This window comes from Aricia agestis, chromosome 2 (assembly GCF_905147365.1).
Source record: "Aricia agestis chromosome 2, ilAriAges1.1, whole genome shotgun sequence".
Classification (NCBI taxonomy): Eukaryota; Metazoa; Arthropoda; class Insecta; order Lepidoptera; family Lycaenidae; genus Aricia; species Aricia agestis.
The window spans coordinates 12,022,542-12,041,556 of NC_056407.1; the positions used below are offsets into that span (position 1 = coordinate 12,022,542).

General features: G+C 35.9%; 1 protein-coding gene across 1 annotated transcript in view; it reads left to right on the forward strand.

Annotated features, from left to right (window-relative positions):
* LOC121739876 (zinc finger protein 177-like) overlaps nucleotides 1-19,015 on the forward strand; it is a 63,985-nt gene that overhangs the window by 30,563 nt on the left and 14,407 nt on the right. Inside the window, exons 2-5 of the mRNA XM_042132469.1 lie at nucleotides 3,903-4,013; nucleotides 4,740-4,911; nucleotides 15,293-15,559; nucleotides 15,855-16,024. Coding sequence (XP_041988403.1) covers nucleotides 3,903-4,013; nucleotides 4,740-4,911; nucleotides 15,293-15,559; nucleotides 15,855-16,024 — 720 coding nt within the window. The remainder of the gene's footprint in view (nucleotides 1-3,902; nucleotides 4,014-4,739; nucleotides 4,912-15,292; nucleotides 15,560-15,854; nucleotides 16,025-19,015) is intronic.

Below are 19,015 nucleotides of genomic sequence, written 5' to 3' on the forward strand. Positions count from 1 at the left end.
GCTCAGTAATAGCGGCCCGAGGCGCGGACGTCAATTTTGGCTTCTGTTTATGAAAGCGACCATAAAATTGTATTACAGTCTGTAAACTATATCGTAATCAAAGTACTAATATTATGCTAATAAATATTGTAATGGCACAAAATTGTAGAGACCACCAAAGTATTGATTTGGGTTCGGAGATTTCTTCGAAGAACTACTCAACTATCAACATTGTAGAAAAATTTAGGAACTTTATATTCTTGTTCTGATGACTTTAAATAATTTAGCCACTTTCATTATCATCCTATACATACTTATTAGATGAAATAATATACAAAATCAAGTAAGCATACAACTCAGTCCACGCTAGTCACAAATTGCTTAGCAGTCGATAAAACCTTGGTAATGCTCATGTAATGATCACTAAATGATTTCTGTTGTACCCATCCGATTATTACCGTCTTTTCACGGAACTCCGACGGTTGGACGCCTCTGGCTAGCTCCTGCATTATTAAGCTGTGATTGCCAGAACTTGAGCATCTTTGGCTGTTTCTTTGAATATTCATCAATAATAGGCACTGATTGCGCTTGTAATGAATTTCTAGAAAACTATTAAATATGTAGTTTCTCATGCATGACTTATTCTAAGAAGCTGTAATAGCTAGATTGGGTTTTATTTGTGTTTATAAACTTTAACTCGTGGATAAGCTTAGGGTTCAATAATAATACCGTGCGTGTGAAATCTATTTACATATTTCTACCTTTACAGCAACTTTTATAGTGTATCTTTACTACTGACTTAAAAACCAAAGTACCAAGTTAAATATTCTTACTCATTATGATTTTTGTGTATACTAAGCAACCTAAGCAACCCTAGAACCTGAATTAAAAGTATATAATATTAATATTATGTTAATATCACTTAACTAATGCAACTTAATTCCTCTTAACGGTACGAATATCGTATTTTATCCATTAATTGGCATCGCAAATTGAATTTTGCGGCCCGCTTGAGTTCAGTTCGCTCATATTTGTTGTAATTTTCACGTCATTATGCATAGCGAGATCTGGCGGTCACTTGAAAGACGGGCCATAGAGTAATCTCTTTAACAGATGCTTTCTAATATCACATTTAATTGATTATGTAAGAATATTCTTACTGCTAAAACTAGTCTTGGAATTAGTTATACAATATTTTAAAAAATATGGATCAAAACTTCAAATAGAGGTTTTTGTCATTTATACAGGGTGTAACAAAAACAAGTGATAATAATTTAGGGTGTGTATGTGTTCCCTGTAGAGAGTTCTCTGTCAAAGTAGCAGCGCTGAAAGACCAAAAAATTTTTTCACTTTTGTATGGGGAAACTCGTGACGCTCGGGCCCTTGCCCATACAAAAGTGAAAAAAAATGTTGGTCTTTCAGCGCTGCTACTTTCACAGTGAAATCTCTACAGGGAACACGTACACACCCTAAAGTATTATCACTTATTTTTGTTACACCCTGTATAAAAGGATAGGCACAACTGTGCCTATCCTTTTTTATAGAAAAGGAGAGATCGTGTTAGTTTTCCGTCCCACTGGGTTATGAGAGTACAGGAATAGAGAGTGCTCTTGTGTACTGCGCACACACTTGAGCACTATAAAATTACTCCTGCGTAGCTAGCATGGTTTCAATGAAACCGGCCACCGTCACCGAAACCGGCGTGGGAGCTATTATTATTATTACAGAAAAAAAAACAGTATCCATTTTTATCACCGTAAAATGTTCAGAATATACAAAGCTGCAGTCTTTGTATATTCTGAATCTGCATCATATCAATCATTTTATCGTGAATCAAATCAAGAGTCAACAAGAATCAGATACATCAAGCTTTTCAATCACGCGTCATAGTGAACTCTCGTTAAGGCCTTTTAAGCGGTTGAAAATAAACTTTGAGCGGACCCATTAGAGAAATGCAAGCAATTTTCATCTTTGATAGGGCAGTTATGCATATTGCACTTTAGATATTTACATGGAGACTTCGCATCGGCTATTATATTTAATTGAATCTGAATATGCACAATAAAGCTCTAGATAGTTATTAATTTACGGTCTTATGGAAATTCATATTAAGCTTCCTGTTCGAGTTCAACTTTAATTATATTCAGATTAACCGGTGCTAGTTAAATTTATAGTTTCATTATGGGCGAACAGTTTTTAATAATATGTTTATAAATAGCAATCGTTGGTGTATGATTTGTTAACCTATTCAGAAATTACTAAACGTATTATCTGGGTGCACGGTAGCGCACCCGCCGAGACGAGCCAAGTGAAGCGCAAGGGTTTCGTCGTTTTTTGAACCCTTTAGAGTTGGTTTCCGATGTACCAGATAGTTCATATAATCAGGATAATATGTTGTCAATAGTAGACTAATTAAACATACAAAGTCTCAATTGAATAGCTCCTGTACTAGATTTTATTGATATCTAAAATACACCAATTTCGTCACTGCCACACTGATAATCATCAAAATGTTTGGCTACTTCCTGAAGTGCTAGAAAGCTGGGTATGTAATCTAAGTTTAGTATACAACCAACAAAAAAATCATAAACTTAAAACTCTCGCCCCCTATCTCCTAAAATGGGGAAGAGGGGGGGAGGAGGAGGGGAGATTTATATGAGACTTTCACCAATTTTATGAATTAGGACATAATAGTTTACAAGGGTCTGTAGACAGTAACTAAAATTCTAGTAAGTACTAGTAAGTACAGAACCAACTTACAAAAAGAACTGAAATCCCACTAAAAACATGTCTTGTAAAATGTAGCCGAGACGACCACATAAGGTTGGTTTAACCTTTGGAAAAGATATGAGATCTCATGTAGAGCCAAGCACCGAATCTACACGGCCTAACTCTACTGACACTAACTTGAACAAATTCTTCATATCAGTAAATATTATGTATGGCTCTGCTGTTTCATTACTAACTTAAGGTCTGAAACTAAATATTCGCATCACCTCCACAACGGTAGCGAAACGGCCAATACATACATATTTTACTGATATGAAGAATTTGTTCAAATTAGGGTCAGTAGGGTTAGGCCGTGTAGATTCAGAAGCTTGGCTCTACATGAGATCTCTTATCTTTTTCAGAGGGTTTTTTGGTGGGATTATTACAGCTTTGTAGGTCCTATAGTCTCAGAGCAAAACCGTGGACAGACAGACAGATAGACGGACAGACAGACGGATGGACACACCGAAACTATAAGCGTTCCTTGTTGACTACGGAACCCTAAAAACGGTTCCGTGATTCGTGATATAAACGCGTTCAAACAAACTCTTAAGGTTTATTATAATACTAGATGTCCCGCGCGGCTTCGCCCGCGTAAATTATTAATTTCACAGAAACCGTACATTTTCGAAAAAAATAAGGTATAAATACTCCTTTCACGTGGGCTACTCTATATAAGTGCCAAATATTGCTATAAAAATTGCTCCAGTAGTTCGTGAGATAAACCCTTTCTAATACTTTCCCCGTTTTTACCACATTTTCCTCAGTTTCTTCAGTCGTAGTCTTAGCGTGATAATATAATATAATATAGCCTATAGCCTTACTCGGTAAATGAGATATCTAATACTGAAATAGGTTTTAAAATCGAACCTGTAGTTCCTGAGATTAGCGCATTCAAGCAAACATACTCTTCAGGTTTATAATATTAGGTATAGATTTTTTTAAAATATCGCTTGACAAACTCGAGCCTCGATCTAAAAGACTATGAAAAGGCTGATAATCATGGGATGATGCATGGTATAATATTATGGTAGTGATGATGATGATGATGAATGTAATTGCCATAGTAGCATATGCATATACATCCATACATCCAAACAAACTTTCGCCTTTATAATATTAGTAGGAAGTATAATATTCTGTCATTGTTACAGATACGTCACAGGTTCGGTCTTTTCGACGAGGTATGCACGTCCGGCGGAGTGCAGGTGCGACATTGCAACTGGGTGCGGTTTCTGCGGGTGTCGGAAAATTATGGACCACAAGTCAGTATTCAGTATAACACCACTTTAACCTAAAGAATCACACAAACTTTAATGCCAAGTACTCCAAATCGAGTAATAATAATTACTGTGTGGACCGCAACACTCACAGCTCGAAGGCTCGCATCGAGCCGGCTCGATGGAATTAAATATATCGATTTGGAGTAAAACTATCGAGTAATGCTGAATGTGTGGACGAAAGCCCGACCCGCGGTTTTTACCCGACTGCCAGGATTTCAGGTTATGTGTTTGGCGCATTTGTAATATTTTTTATTACCTTGTATCTCCAGAACCGCTAAACGGATTTTTACTCTACGTGATTGCTCGATCGAGCAAAACCGTATAATTTAGCATAAGATTCACCATGAATGAAAATTGAGTCTGTGGAATCAAATGCTTCATTTGCGATTCCATAAGATAATTTAAAAAAAACAATATTTTAATGTACGTTCCGAAATATAACCTAGTGTACTAACCAGTTCTTATGACGTCTAACGTTCCGAAATATACGCCAGTGCATGACTTTGTTGGCATGCCATTATAATACGTCACACTTGTCTGCGGCCGTCCAATAAAATATGGCGTCGATTTCAATATGAGGTCTTAAGCACTGGCCAGTAAACAGGGTTTAATTTTGAAACGTTGTCATTCTTTCCTTTTACTTCAATCATTACATGCGTTATAGTACGTCACTAATTTCTGTTGTAAACAGCATCTTGTTGTTCCCAGGTAAACCTAGTCTGTACGAAAGTAAAAGGGGAGCCAGTGTACGAAACTGTGAAGCCGGTGTCACCACATACGGAGCTGGTCGTGTATTACCTTCCGGAACGACCAGAGGAACTGTTCTTCGTGAGGATGAGGAACAACCTTTATAGACAAACTATGGACTCGATTTTAGAGGGTAAGTTTTTTAGCCTATCTGAACATCATAATATATTTTGTAGTTTCCAAAACGCACAGTGCCATAATTTGAAGAAATAAAAGTATGCTTCTGTATTTGCTCTACTTTGTATACAAGAAATTCAAGCAAGCGAATTACGCACGGACCCCTAAAGGGGAATGCTGATGCAGCCACACGTGCCCGGTCAACGCCATCGTCTTCGAGGAAACACATCAGCAGTTTCAGCATAACCGCGTTTTCGTAGTTTTTCAGATTATATCAAAAAATTGTCATTCCATTCCGGTCTAGGATCGATCGCGGAACAATTATTGTAAATTAAATATAAGTTAGTTTTAATAAATTTCTTAAATAATTTTTGGTTTTTTTTGGAAGCCCAGGCTGCCGAATTCGTAATTGGCGCAGTCTACGGATACTTTCGGGGCTATCGCGATCGCATTTAAGAAGATTTCCGGGGTCTAGATTCGACACCGCGCGCGGTCGTTCTAGCTCTTGCTGTCCAGCATTCACCGAAGCATCGAACCTCAGGAGTAAGCAGCCGGGGCGCACTCAAACTACAGTGCAGCTTCAGAAAAAGCCAGAGAAGTCGACGAGTATGTGAGTACACTGATCTTTTTCTCATAAGTGTTGCTTTCCACGTCCAAAATTTTCCGTCCCACTAAAAATAGTGATAGGACCGCCTCCTCAAGGCAGGTACGTAGGGATAGCATATTAGATTTAAATCGTAATTTAGGAGAAAGCTCGAATCGCTCTCTACTAGATTATAGTGACGACGATAGTTTAAAATTAGATTTATTTTTTTATTCCGAGAGCTCAAATCGCTTTCAAGAAAATTTTGATCAAGATTTAATATTAATAAATTCAAGTAGTAGTAATTTAGATTTAAATAGTAGCATTTTAGGCTACGGTATTACAATGGATCCGGATACGATTTATAAGGCTCTTCGCCCGGTTCCCGAATTCGACGGGAATCCGAACATACTTACTAGATTCATCAGGATTTGTGATCAGATAGTTATTCAGTGTGTAAAAGATGGTCCAGAATACGAGTTATCTAATTTGTGCGTTATCAACGGTATTTTAAATAAGATTACCGGCCCTGCGGCTCGGACAATTAATTCAAACGGGATACCAGAAAATTGGTTAGGCATAAGGAACACCTTAATTAATAATTTTGCCGACCAGAGGGATGAAACCGCCCTCTATAACGACTTGGCTCTTGCTACACAGGGTAACGAAAGCCCGCAGGAATTTTACGACAGGTGCCAAACCCTTTTCAGTACCATAATGACGTACGTGTCCTTACATGAAACCTTAGCCACCACCGTGGAGGCTAAGCGAACATTATATAGAAAATTAACATTACAAGCGTACGTCCGGGGGTTGAAAGATCCTCTCGGCTCTCGCATAAGATGTATGAGACCCGAGACGATAGAAAAGGCGTTGGAATTTGTCCAGGACGAATTAAATGTAATGTACTTGCAGCAAAGAAATAATCCTCGTCCATCATCATCATCATTACCACCTTCACAAGCACAGATTAAATTACCTCCAGTTAATATTAATAATGTACCGCGAGCGTTACCAGGACCTAGTTGGCAGAAACCTGCATTCACACCGGCTTTTCAGCATCATCATAATATGCCGCAGCGACATCCGTTCCAACCGAGTAGAACGCAGCAAATGTTTAGAGCTCCCTTACCGAATTATAATCATGGATTTAGAATACCTCATAAAAATAATTTTTCACCTAATAATAACTCTGGGCCTAAACCTATGAGTGGAGTGAGTCATTTTGTCACTAAGCCCATGCCACCTAGAATCCCTGGCCATGATTGGCAAAAATTTGGGAATCCACCACCATCTAACTACTTTAAGAGTAGGGAAATGAATTACAATGAATTTTCTGACTACTACCCTGACTATAATTACTATGACCAACAGGAATATGACTATGACTATAATGACTATAATGACTGTAATGACTATGACGAACAACTTGCACTTGAACAATATAGTTATCAGTATTCTGAAAATTCACCAATATCGTATATAGACCATAACATACCTACAAATTCTAGCCCGACTCAGCACGTAGATAATTCAGCCCAGTCTAGCAAAAAACAGGATTTTCAGAAACACAAGGGTCGCACCGCACCCGAATAGAATTAAATTTACATTCAAAAAAAGAATTGCCGTATATACAGATTCACAATCCTCCTCTTAAATTTCTTATAGATACCGGGGCTAACCAATCATTTATAAGCCCCGAAGCTGTTCATAAATTTTTCCCACATTTGCCAAAAATATTCGATCCTTTTGAAGTTACAAATTCTCGCGTTACCAGCATACACGAACACTCTATTAAAATTCCTTCTTTTCCAGAATTTAATCAGGATAAAAATTTAAAACTTTTTATATATAAATTTCATAATTACTTTGATGGATTAATTGGATTAGATTTATTAGAAAATTGCAAAATTGATTTAAAAGATAATATTTTAATAACGGACAGCGCTAAATTACCACTTTTGAGATATCAATGTAGGAGGGATAATATAAGACAAGAAAATATCCCTGCAAATTCATCAAAACTTGTTAATATCCCAATTGACCACGACGACGGTGAAGTCTATATACCAGAACAATTTTTATGTAATTTTATTATTCACGAATGTATCACGACAGTTACTGACAAAACAGCAATAGTTGAGATAAAAAATTTGACAGACACTGACTCCGTAATTTCGTTTGATTCACCGACGCAAATTGACGTATGTAATATTGAATGTACTGAACCTGTTCAGGACCCGACTCGAGTTAAGAATGTTTTAGACCGACTTAGAACCGACCATTTGAACCCTGAAGAAAAAACTAATTTAGAGACTTTGTGTAAAAATTACGCTGACATATTTTACATAGAAGGAGAACCTTTGACATTTACTAATAAAATTAAACATTCTATAAAGACCCATGACGAAATACCAGTATATACTAAAAGCTATCGCTATCCATTTATACATCGACAAGAAGTTAGGGATCAAATAGCGAAAATGTTAGAACAAGGTATAATACGACCATCCGACTCTGCCTGGAGTTCACCTATTTGGGTAGTTCCAAAAAAGGCCGATGCCTCAGGTAGAAAAAAATGGAGACTAGTAGTTGATTTTAGGAAACTTAACGACAAGACCATCGATGATAAATACCCTATCCCCAACATCACTGACGTTTTGGATAAATTAGGTAGATGCCAATATTTCACCACCTTGGACTTGGCGTCTGGGTTTTATCAAGTTGAAATGAACCCTGACGATATAGCTAAAACAGCATTTAATGTGGAGCATGGACACTATGAGTTCCTGCGTATGCCAATGGGATTAAAAAATTCCCCATCAACTTTTCAACGTGTCATGGATAATATTTTGAGAGGTCTGCAAAACGTAATTTGCCTAGTCTACTTAGATGACATAATAGTGTTTAGTACGTCACTTCAGGAGCACATGGTGAACCTGGAAAAAGTTTTTCGTAGATTACGCGACTCAAATTTTAAAATACAGATGGACAAGTCCGAATTTTTAAAATTAGAAACTGCATACTTAGGTCATATAATTACTAACGAGGGAATAAAACCTAACCCCGATAAAATCAAAGCAATCGAAAATTATCCATTGCCAAAAACGACTAAGGAAATAAAACAATTTTTAGGCCTAATAGGATATTATAGAAAATTTATACCTGACTTTGCACGAGTAACTAAACCCATGACAAAATGCTTAAAAAAGACAAATAAGATAGTTTTAAATTCAGAATATGTTGAATGTTTCGAAAAATGTAAGACCTTATTGACTAATGACCCAATACTACAGTACCCTGACTTTACAAAAGACTTTATACTTACCACTGACGCATCGAACGTTGCTATAGGTGCCGTACTTTCTCAGGGCCCGATCGGAGCCGACAAACCCGTCAGCTTTGCATCTAGAACTTTAAGCACTAGCGAGACAAACTATAGTACCATTGAGAAGGAGCTTTTAGCTATTGTGTGGGCTACAAAGTACTTTAGACCCTATCTATTCGGACGAAAGTTTAAAATAGTTACTGACCATAAGCCCCTTCAATGGATCATGAACATTAAAGAACCCAACTCGAGACTAACTAGATGGCGACTCAAACTCAGCGAATATGACTACACTATAGTATATAAGAAAGGCAAGTGTAACACCAATGCCGACGCCCTATCTAGAGTTCAAATTAATAACGAGGAAATAGAGTCCCTTCTCACAGAATGCGGAATTGACCTTTCTATAAGACCTGAACCCTCTGAAGGTTCAACCACCGTTACAGCACATACATCAGCTGAAAACCCTATACTCGAGATCCCAATTACTGACGAACCACTTAATAAATTTCATAGGCAGGTCTGTCTCACGATAGTAGGTGACATAAAGCGACGACCGACTGTTACTAAGCCATTCGACACACACACACGTACACATATTCAAGTATCCGAGTCAAATTTAGAGCAGGATGTAGTAGACGCTATAAAAGAGTATGTTAACCCCAAGATTAAGACAGCCCTTAAAATTACACCTCCCCTAGGTATGTACTCTATCATACCGATACTACAAAGTAAGTTTAAGTCATCCTCCATGCATCTTGTTTTAGCAAAAACGGAGCTGGAAGACGTAAAAGAGTATTTGCGACAACAGGATATCATAAGACACTATCACGAAGGAAAGACCAATCATAGAGGTATAAATGAGTGCTATTTGGCTTTATCTCGCAAATACTAATGGCCAAAGATGCGCGAAGAAATAACGAAGTATATCAACGAATGTACTATCTGTGGACAATGCAAATATGATAGAAATCCTGTTAAACCCCAGCTCAACATCGTACCACCAGCCACGAAACCATTTGAAATAGTACACTTAGACCTATTCACAGCACAGAATGAAAAATACTTAACGTTTGTTGACTCTTTCTCTAAATACGGACAAGCTTACCATTTACGTGACGGAACGGCAGTCAGTATACTACAGGGACTACTTACATACTGTACACACCATGGACTTCCCTTGACAATTGTGACTGACAATGGGACCGAATTCACCAATCAATTATTTTCCGAATTTGTAAGATTGCATAAAATTATTCACCATAGAACCCTACCCCACTCACCCAATGACAATGGCATCATAGAACGTTTCCACTCCACACTTTTAGAACATCTTCGAATATTAAAATTGAAGCAGAAAGACGAACCGACCGTTAACCAGATGCCCTACGCAATATTAGCATATAATAGTTCTGTTCATAGTTTCACAAAATGTAGACCCCATGACATTATTAGAGGACATTTTGATCCTAGGGATCCACTAGACATCAATCTGACCGAACATCTAATGCAGCAATACGTTTTGACTCATCGAGACCAAATGAAGACAGTTTACGAAATGATTAATGACTTTACTACCCGTGACCGTACTAATTTAATGAATAACAGAAATAAAAATCGTGAACCAGAAATAGAATATGTCCCAGACCAGCAGGTTTTCATCAAAAACCCCATGGCCAACCGACAAAAACTAGCACCCCGATATACACATGACAATGTTTTAGCTGACTTACCCATTCACATTTACACATCTAAGAAAAAAGGACCTGTTGCGAAAGCTCGCCTTAAGCGTGCTCCTAAGACTAAGAATTTGTTACAGGATTCGACTGTTGATGATACTACACCTGACCATGGCAGCAGACATAAGACTTGAACAACTTGACAGCGGACCTGGACTCTTACCATTCAGGCTCGGTAGAGCAAAGTTCATCAGCCATTATCATTCATTCATTCAATATGTAGAACTTACTGAGTTAGAAGAACGTATTGACTCTGTATATAGTCAATTAGATTATTTTAAGACTAAGCTAGATAACATATCCTTACCTATATTTGAAATTCAAATTGATTATTTATATTCTAAGTTAACAAAGGTAAATTCGCAATTAAAAACTTTCGAACCTAATAGAGTACGTAGAGGAATAATTAATGGTTTAGGATCAATAATAAAAAGTATAACTGGTAATTTGGATCATTCAGATGCCGAAAGGTATAATAACGTAATAGATTTATTAGAGAAAAACGAAAATAACTTAGTTTCAGAATATAATAACCAAATTAGTATCAATAAAGCCTGGATGAATCAGTATGATATGATAATAGATAACCTAGTAGATAATCAGAAGAAAATTAATCAAACTTTAGAGTTGATTTTAGATAAATACAGTTCAGAAGTAAAGTTTGCAAAATTTGCACAGTTGCTAGCAATTATTACTGAGAATACCGACGACATATATTTAGAATTAATTAGATTAGAGAATATTTTAGGTTTTATCCGTGCATCGAGCACTCATCATAGCATGTTAAGTATAGATAATTTAGAAAGTATGATAGGTAGACTTAAGAAAATTTATAGCAATAATGAAATCTTAGAATCTGATTTAAGAGACTATTATGATATTATTAAACCTGGTAGTTATTTTCTGGATAAGCGAATAGTTATAGTTTTTAAATTTCCTGTAGTAGCTCTCAATGACTATGATTTCTTCCGTCTGTCCATTGTCCCGAATAAACTCCAACAAACATTTATCCCTCCACATCCTTACATAGCAACCGATGGGAAATTTTTCATGTACATAGAGGCAGAATGTCCGAAGATAAATGATTACCTTCTCTGTGAAGAAATGGTAAACTATCAACCCCGAGAGAGCCCTGACTGTATACAGAACATCATCATCAATCAGTCTCTGGACAAGTCATGCAGCCCCACGAAAGTCACCTTAACGAGAGAAGCTATGGAGCAGCTTGATGATCAACATTATACCATAATTTTCCCAAGGCCGACTAAGATTCAACTACAATGCGAACGAAAGGAGTATAAAACGATATCCGGCAGCTTCCTGGCTACGATACCCCGTGGATGTTCCCTGCGGACAAATTCGTTCAACATCATTAACAATAACGACGAGATCAAAGGACAACCCCTGAAGATCGCCGAAGTTCGAGACAACCTTGCAGTCGCAGACAAAGATATTCCCCATATGACCCTCAATTCTTTCGACCTGAAGAATCTACATAACCTGGAAGACCAAGTAATTCTACAGAGCCCTGTCCATCTAAATCAAGTATCTTCTTCACTGTACCATACAACGTTGCCCTTATACACGTTAGTAATTGGTATAGTTACAATTTCCCTTATTCTTATCATCCGACGTCGCCACTTGCGTCGACAAAAGGACAGTGGTCTAAACGAGGGTGTCACTCCAACCAGCCAAGCTGATCAACCAGTCTACGCAGTTCCTGTAAAGAATCAAGAATCTCTGCCAGCAACTTTCTCGCTCAAAGTCCTCAAATAGTTGCTGCTCTGGGGGTGGAGGAATTACGCACGGACCCCTAAAGGGGAATGCTGATGCAGCCACACGTGCCCGGTCAACGCCATCGTCTTCGAGGAAACACATCAGCAGTTTCAGCATAACCGCGTTTTCGTAGTTATTCAGATTATATCAAAAAATTGTCATTCCATTCCGGTCTAGGATCGATCGCGGAACAATTATTGTAAATTAAATATAAGTTAGTTTTAATAAATTTCTTAAATAATTTTTGGTTTTTTTTGGAAGCCCAGGCTGCCGAATTCGTAATTAGCGCAAAATGCGCTAAGTATATAATATACGATGTATAAAAATGGAAATGTCATAATTTTAAGAATCCAAAAAAAAATTCTGCAGAATATGCTAGCATTCAGTATTTCAAGTACTGAGTGTGAACGATAATAACAATAGCACAATTTATAAAGATAACTTTTTTGAAACGGATATTTCCGAATTTTAATAGATAAGATAATCTGAGTAAACATAAAGGAAATTATAACCATCAACTTGTTAGTTAAATAGTCCAGTGAAAGTAATTAATAATGTATTTACTCACACATGACACGCGTATTAATGATTTTATTGACGCTAACGGGCAAACGATGGGAAAGTGTTTTATTATGATGCTATCCGATTCACAAATACATCCCGGATTTTGTCACACAGTTCTCACCGGAATATACCTAGCCTTAAAATAAACATCCTAATATCGGTAATAATTATTGTGGTAAATGAGTATGAAAACCAATTAATTTAATTAATACTAACAGTGTAACTGATTATTTTGATCCTAAATAAATAAATTAATATTTTTTATTATTATTTTAATTTACATTAATACTAAGTTAAATACTTAGATTAATTTATAAAGATATGAAACGCTTAGGCTCTAAAGTTTCTAAATTCTAAAATACACAGTACACGCTCATAAAACCTAACCTAATGTGTATATTGGCGATGTCGGATAAACAATTAAGTATCTGCGTATTACAAAGGTCCAATAAACCAGCAACCGCTCCAAGTAAACGTAACGAAAATATATCATTCATATCAACGCGGCTTCTTCTGTCCGGAACCGCGGCATTTCAAAGAGCGGTTCGGTAGTCGAGTGTTTGTGATTACTTTTTTATCTCGCAGTGGTGATCAATGTGACATCTGTAAATGGTAGTCGTTAGTGATGTCGGCTGTCGGTAGATTTACGTCTAGTGTTGAAACATTAAAAGGTCAGGTCATTTTGAATTAATTTTGAGGCATTTTGAATTAATATTGAGATTAGGTAAAACTGCTGATAAAGCATAAAAGCTGCCGCTGTAAAAGCCTAAAAGGCAATAAACGTTGATACGATAAATTTTCACTCTTGTCGCAATCACAAATTCACCTATACAGTAATTATGAGATTAAAGAGACGAATGCAAGTCTTTTTTTCTTGATACATAAAAGCGGTGATATAAAGGACTTATAGATTTGCGAAAATGATCCCTCAATGTAAACTGTACAGCCTTAACTAACCAGTAAGTTATCGATAGCGGCACGTTTGGCTCGGCAAAGGTAGATCCGATCGTCGCGATACGCAGCTGTCGACGGAAGCGAATAAAAATATCACTAATGGTAAATGCTAAAGTGGCTTTACACGTATGTACCTTATTGATGTTATGTGATAGAAAGTGTGCTAAAATAAGTATAGCTCATAATTAATAGTCTATAATATTTTGATCGTCACGTCCTGCAAGCTCTTAAATCTACACAGACAACATAATATTATTTTAATGTCTATTCTGTATAATATTGTGTGATTTCATTAGATAAACCAGTAGATTGATTAATACAACTTTAATTTATTCTCCTTTAAAAATTAAATTACATTTACTGAAAAGAGAAGAAACCGATGTGAATACGGCTTAGCAAAATTACTGCAGATGGAACTGATTTAGAACAACAAACATTAATAAGTTTTACCATAACTCCTGAGTCCTGAGTCGTGATGGTATCGTGCTGACATTCGTCGATCCATATACAGCGTTTGGCACTAATCGCCACAAGAATGTACTACTGATAACGAAAGAGAAATAATTAATTCGTTTCATCTACCGATCCGTCTGTCAGTGTAATAAATGTTATCTGTTTGCTCAAGCATCAGATATGTTCCGTAGCTACAATCAGGAGCAATGTAGAAATAGACTAAATCATAGATAATTACTGCATTTTGCGAACTGTACGTTTATTGATATGAGAGAGAACTGAACTTTCTTACCTTGCAGGCTGTACCTAAAAGTAAAAAATGCAGTGTTTTAAGATTACCTAAAATTTTATGAGCCTAATATTATCTTATGACAATCAAAATGACATTAGTAAATTTACTTGTTGACGAATAATATAGTACAAAATTTAATCAAATAACAATCATCACATTTCTTACACTAGTTAATCCTGATTTACGATATATTGTTTCAAAATGTTATATAGGAAATCGCAAAATAACTTCTGTTTAAGCCGCAGTGAAGTATCTCGATAAAAAACTCGGTGCTAATTAATGTATCTTAAAAGCGTTAAAGATTCCAATTACGGAGGTTAAAATTGTATCGGAATTGTAATTAACTCTAATTGAGACTTCAAGTAAAAATTACGTCTCTTTTTACCACGCTTTTTTATGATACAAAACTGACTCTTAATGTTCATTTAATTCTTTAATTCACTTTGTGTTTTGTATTGTTTGCTTTTAATTACTCTGAAATTGGTTTTTATGTAGCTATTAGAAGAGGACTTTTATGACATTTTCTAAAATAATATTATTTATTATTTATCAGTTTCACTTTGTACGTCGGTTTATATTTTAATTACTATGTTTTACGCAGGCTTTAGAAACATTCGCCGAGTAGCAAATAATATCTTATTATATTACTTTTACCCAGCGTACCTCCACTAAAGTCTAACGAATTTTAGATCATCTCTTTCTTTACAGATTCACCTTTAGATCTCTCTACGTCACTTCTGTCAAGAGTTCTCCTTCCGATTTCACCACCATCTGGGAATGAAGATGAACACAAGTCGGTATCGGGAGACTCCCTCACTTCATCTTCAGTGGGATCATCAAACGAACTATTAGACATGACCCCTAAAATCCAAAGAAGACCAGCGAAGTCAGAAAGAGCATTATTACCTTGTGAAGTTTGTGGGAAAGCTTTCGATAGGCCGTCCTTGCTGAAGCGCCATATGAGAACACATACAGGTAATGCTATTCAATGATTAGGTTTCAAACTTTTAATTGCTTTTTAATTTTCAAAATATTCATAATATTACATTAACTCTATTTGATGTACAATGGCTGCAAATCTCCATGCTTCTCAGTTTTTTTTTATTAATTAACATAACTAGGTATATTATATTGCAACAAATACGAATCTACTCGTAATAACTTTATATTTACTATTTTTAGATTACGAATTAGCCTGATCCCAATTAGCCGAGGGTGGGGACCCTCGCTTTCTTCAGATTCTTAGCATTTTATGTAATTGTTTTCATAGGTGAAAAGCCCCACGTGTGTATGGTGTGTAACAAAGGGTTCAGCACATCCAGCAGCCTCAACACACATAGGCGCATCCACTCCGGAGAGAAGCCGCACCAGTGTCAGCACTGCGGGAAGAGGTTCACAGCCAGCTCCAACCTTTACTACCATCGGATGACGCATATAAAGGTACGTTTAAACTCTATTATCATCATCGTTGTCGTTGTTGTCGTCCTCTATATTGTCGTAATCGTTGTGAGCGTTACTACCATCATCATCATCACAATGATCATCTATAGAGTTTTCATTTGCTATCAATAAAAGCAAACGGCTGTAAAGTTTTCTTCGTTTTCCATCTTCACGTAAGTTCTTTATTTTAACAAAGATTTCTTACATTGTTTAGGTACATAACATTTATAATCAAAATATGACCCACTTTAAAAGTATTAAATTAACTTTAATTCGAAGCGTATTAAAAAGGATTTAAAGCAATAACATACAACCAAAACGAACAATAACAAACTTTAGGTATCGAAACATATAACATTAGGGAGGGAACAAAGAAATCTCATATATTTACATTAAATTGTTCTTTGTAACTCCTGTTTATTGTTGCTCAGCGGTGCGAGACGGTCCTTTGACCGCTGTGGGAACGCGCATTGTATGCTGAAATAACGAGGTATATTATACTGAAAATATACTACACTTCATATAATATTTAAATATTTCTGTATATTATTTAATTTATACAGTTCTACTAAATATCAGTATTGTTATCAATTCAACCTTATTAAATAATAAGGTTGAATTCATAACAATACTGATCAACAATGTTTTAAAAATGGAATGTTTTTTTTTTCGTAATACAACAGATACAAAATACAATGTTACGACAGTTAGCTGGAAATAGGAAGGATTACATTACGTAGTACCACACCACATTATACGTGACATAAGCCGGTGATCCAGGTAAAGAAATGGCGACGAATCGTACTTCAATTTTTTCTCAATCACGGAAACAAGGTAAAACAATTGATCTGCTGTTCCATAAAAACTCGTTATCCTTGTCAAGACAATGGACGATTATTAAAGTTTTTCTATTGATAATTCACATATTACTTGCGGCTATATCCTTCTATGATTCCACTTTTAATTACCTTTTTATAGGTACTTGTATTGTTATCGTGAATTCAGAAGGTATTTTATGGAATGGAGTTTTGATTTTAATTTTATTATGACGTCCATAAATTTTGAATATTACAACAGTAAACTTAAATTAAGTTAATTGCATTTTTTAAATTTAATATTGACATACTATATTGAAACATTTTGTTTGCCTATTAATGATAACTCTGTGCAATATGAATAGATCGCGCGCGCGTTGAGATCTTTTCAACCAGAGCTTTTATGCCGCTGCATTCTTCACTACCCTTGCTTTTTACTAAATCCGAGAGGAACAATAAATTTTATTGCAGGTACCATAATTAAATTGTAGTAGTTCTATGTATAACCTACTTTTCGGATAGGAATATTATTTTTTATTTACATTTTTTTTAATCTATCGCTGCAAAAATTTTCAAAGTCAAATCATAAACAGCGTCTTCCTATTATTTTAATTAAAAATTTTGCATCATTATAATTTTCCCATGGATGTAAAATTTAAAAATCCGAGTATAGTTAGTGCGCAATTAACTTTTTCATATGTTTAATTATTCAAAGTGCCATATTACGTCGGAACATTACATGGTAGTGTTACCGTGCTCGTTTCCCATAACGCCCCCTTAACTTTTTACTTAACTATGACCTCATATGTCCGCGACTTAAGAAAATCACACTCCGTGCGCACGGTAGGGCTGCTACATTCGAAAATTATGTTTAGTATTTTCGTTGCTATTTAAAAATATTTGATTGATTTTGTTAATTTTTGCAATAAATAATGAGTATTTTATATTTTAAACGATCTGTATTTCATATTTTTAGTTTATTTTTAGTTTATATATGTGTCTTCGTTATTTAATCACTGCAATTTAATGACAGAATTGATAAAAAAAATAGTTTCAATAACATTGAAAACATTGAAACCAAGATATTTCTATAAACCAATTAAAAATTAACTCCTTAGCAATATTATACAGACTAATATTCTTCAAAAATATGAAGAAGACAGCCCTAATTTGTAAGACGCAGGTGCGGTCACAGGCCAGAAAAGCTAAGGGGCTAATAAATTACCAGGTTAGGTCATCGTGGGAAACGTTGGAAAAAAACCGTTGAACTTATTGGATTTATTGCGCATGTGGGAAGTGATGCTATGGGTGAAGGAGCTTATTGAAAACAATGGACTTTTTTTTTAAAATGAAATAAGGGGGCAAACGAGCAAACGGGTCACCTGATGGAAAGCAACTTCCGTCGCCCATGGACACCCGCAACATCAGAAGAGCTGCAGGTTGCCGGCCTTTTAAGAGGGAATAGGGTAATAGGGGAGAATAGGGTTGGGAAGGGAATAGGGGAGGGTAGGGAAGTGAATAGGGTAGGGGATTGGGCCTCCGGTAAACTCACTCACTCGACGAAACACAGCGCTAGCGCTGTTTCACGCCGGTTTTCTGTGAGAACGTGGTATTTCTCCGATCGAGCCGGCCCATTCGTGCTGAAGCATGGCTCTCCCACGTATAAAACTTACATGACTGTACCTATATTGTGTATAGAGCTGCTACCTTTGCTAGACTTTTGTAGTTGTGTAGAAGCACAGGAGCAAGGATCGTCTATTATGACTTTATTATTGTATGAAAGTACTTATATTATAATGTTATTATTGGAAATTCAAATACACACCAAAAACAAACATGAAAATCAGAAATTTTGTTTGAGGAAACATTTATCTAGTTTGATTAATTTTTTAAATTAAAAGCTACACGCTATATCAACCTCCTCATCATTCCATTTTATTTTTAAAAGCTTTTATTTAACTTGCTCTGTATGTATGTATGTATGTATGTATGTTACGGTGAAATTTTAGAACTCATAATATAATTAACCGATTGAGCTGAAGTTTTGTATGAACATTTATTTTGATTCCTACATTACTCGTGCTATTCCATAACATTTTATTTTAGATACATGATAAATGAAGACGTGAGTGGAAGAACACAATAACTAACAGTAAAGAACTTCTGTTTCTTTAGG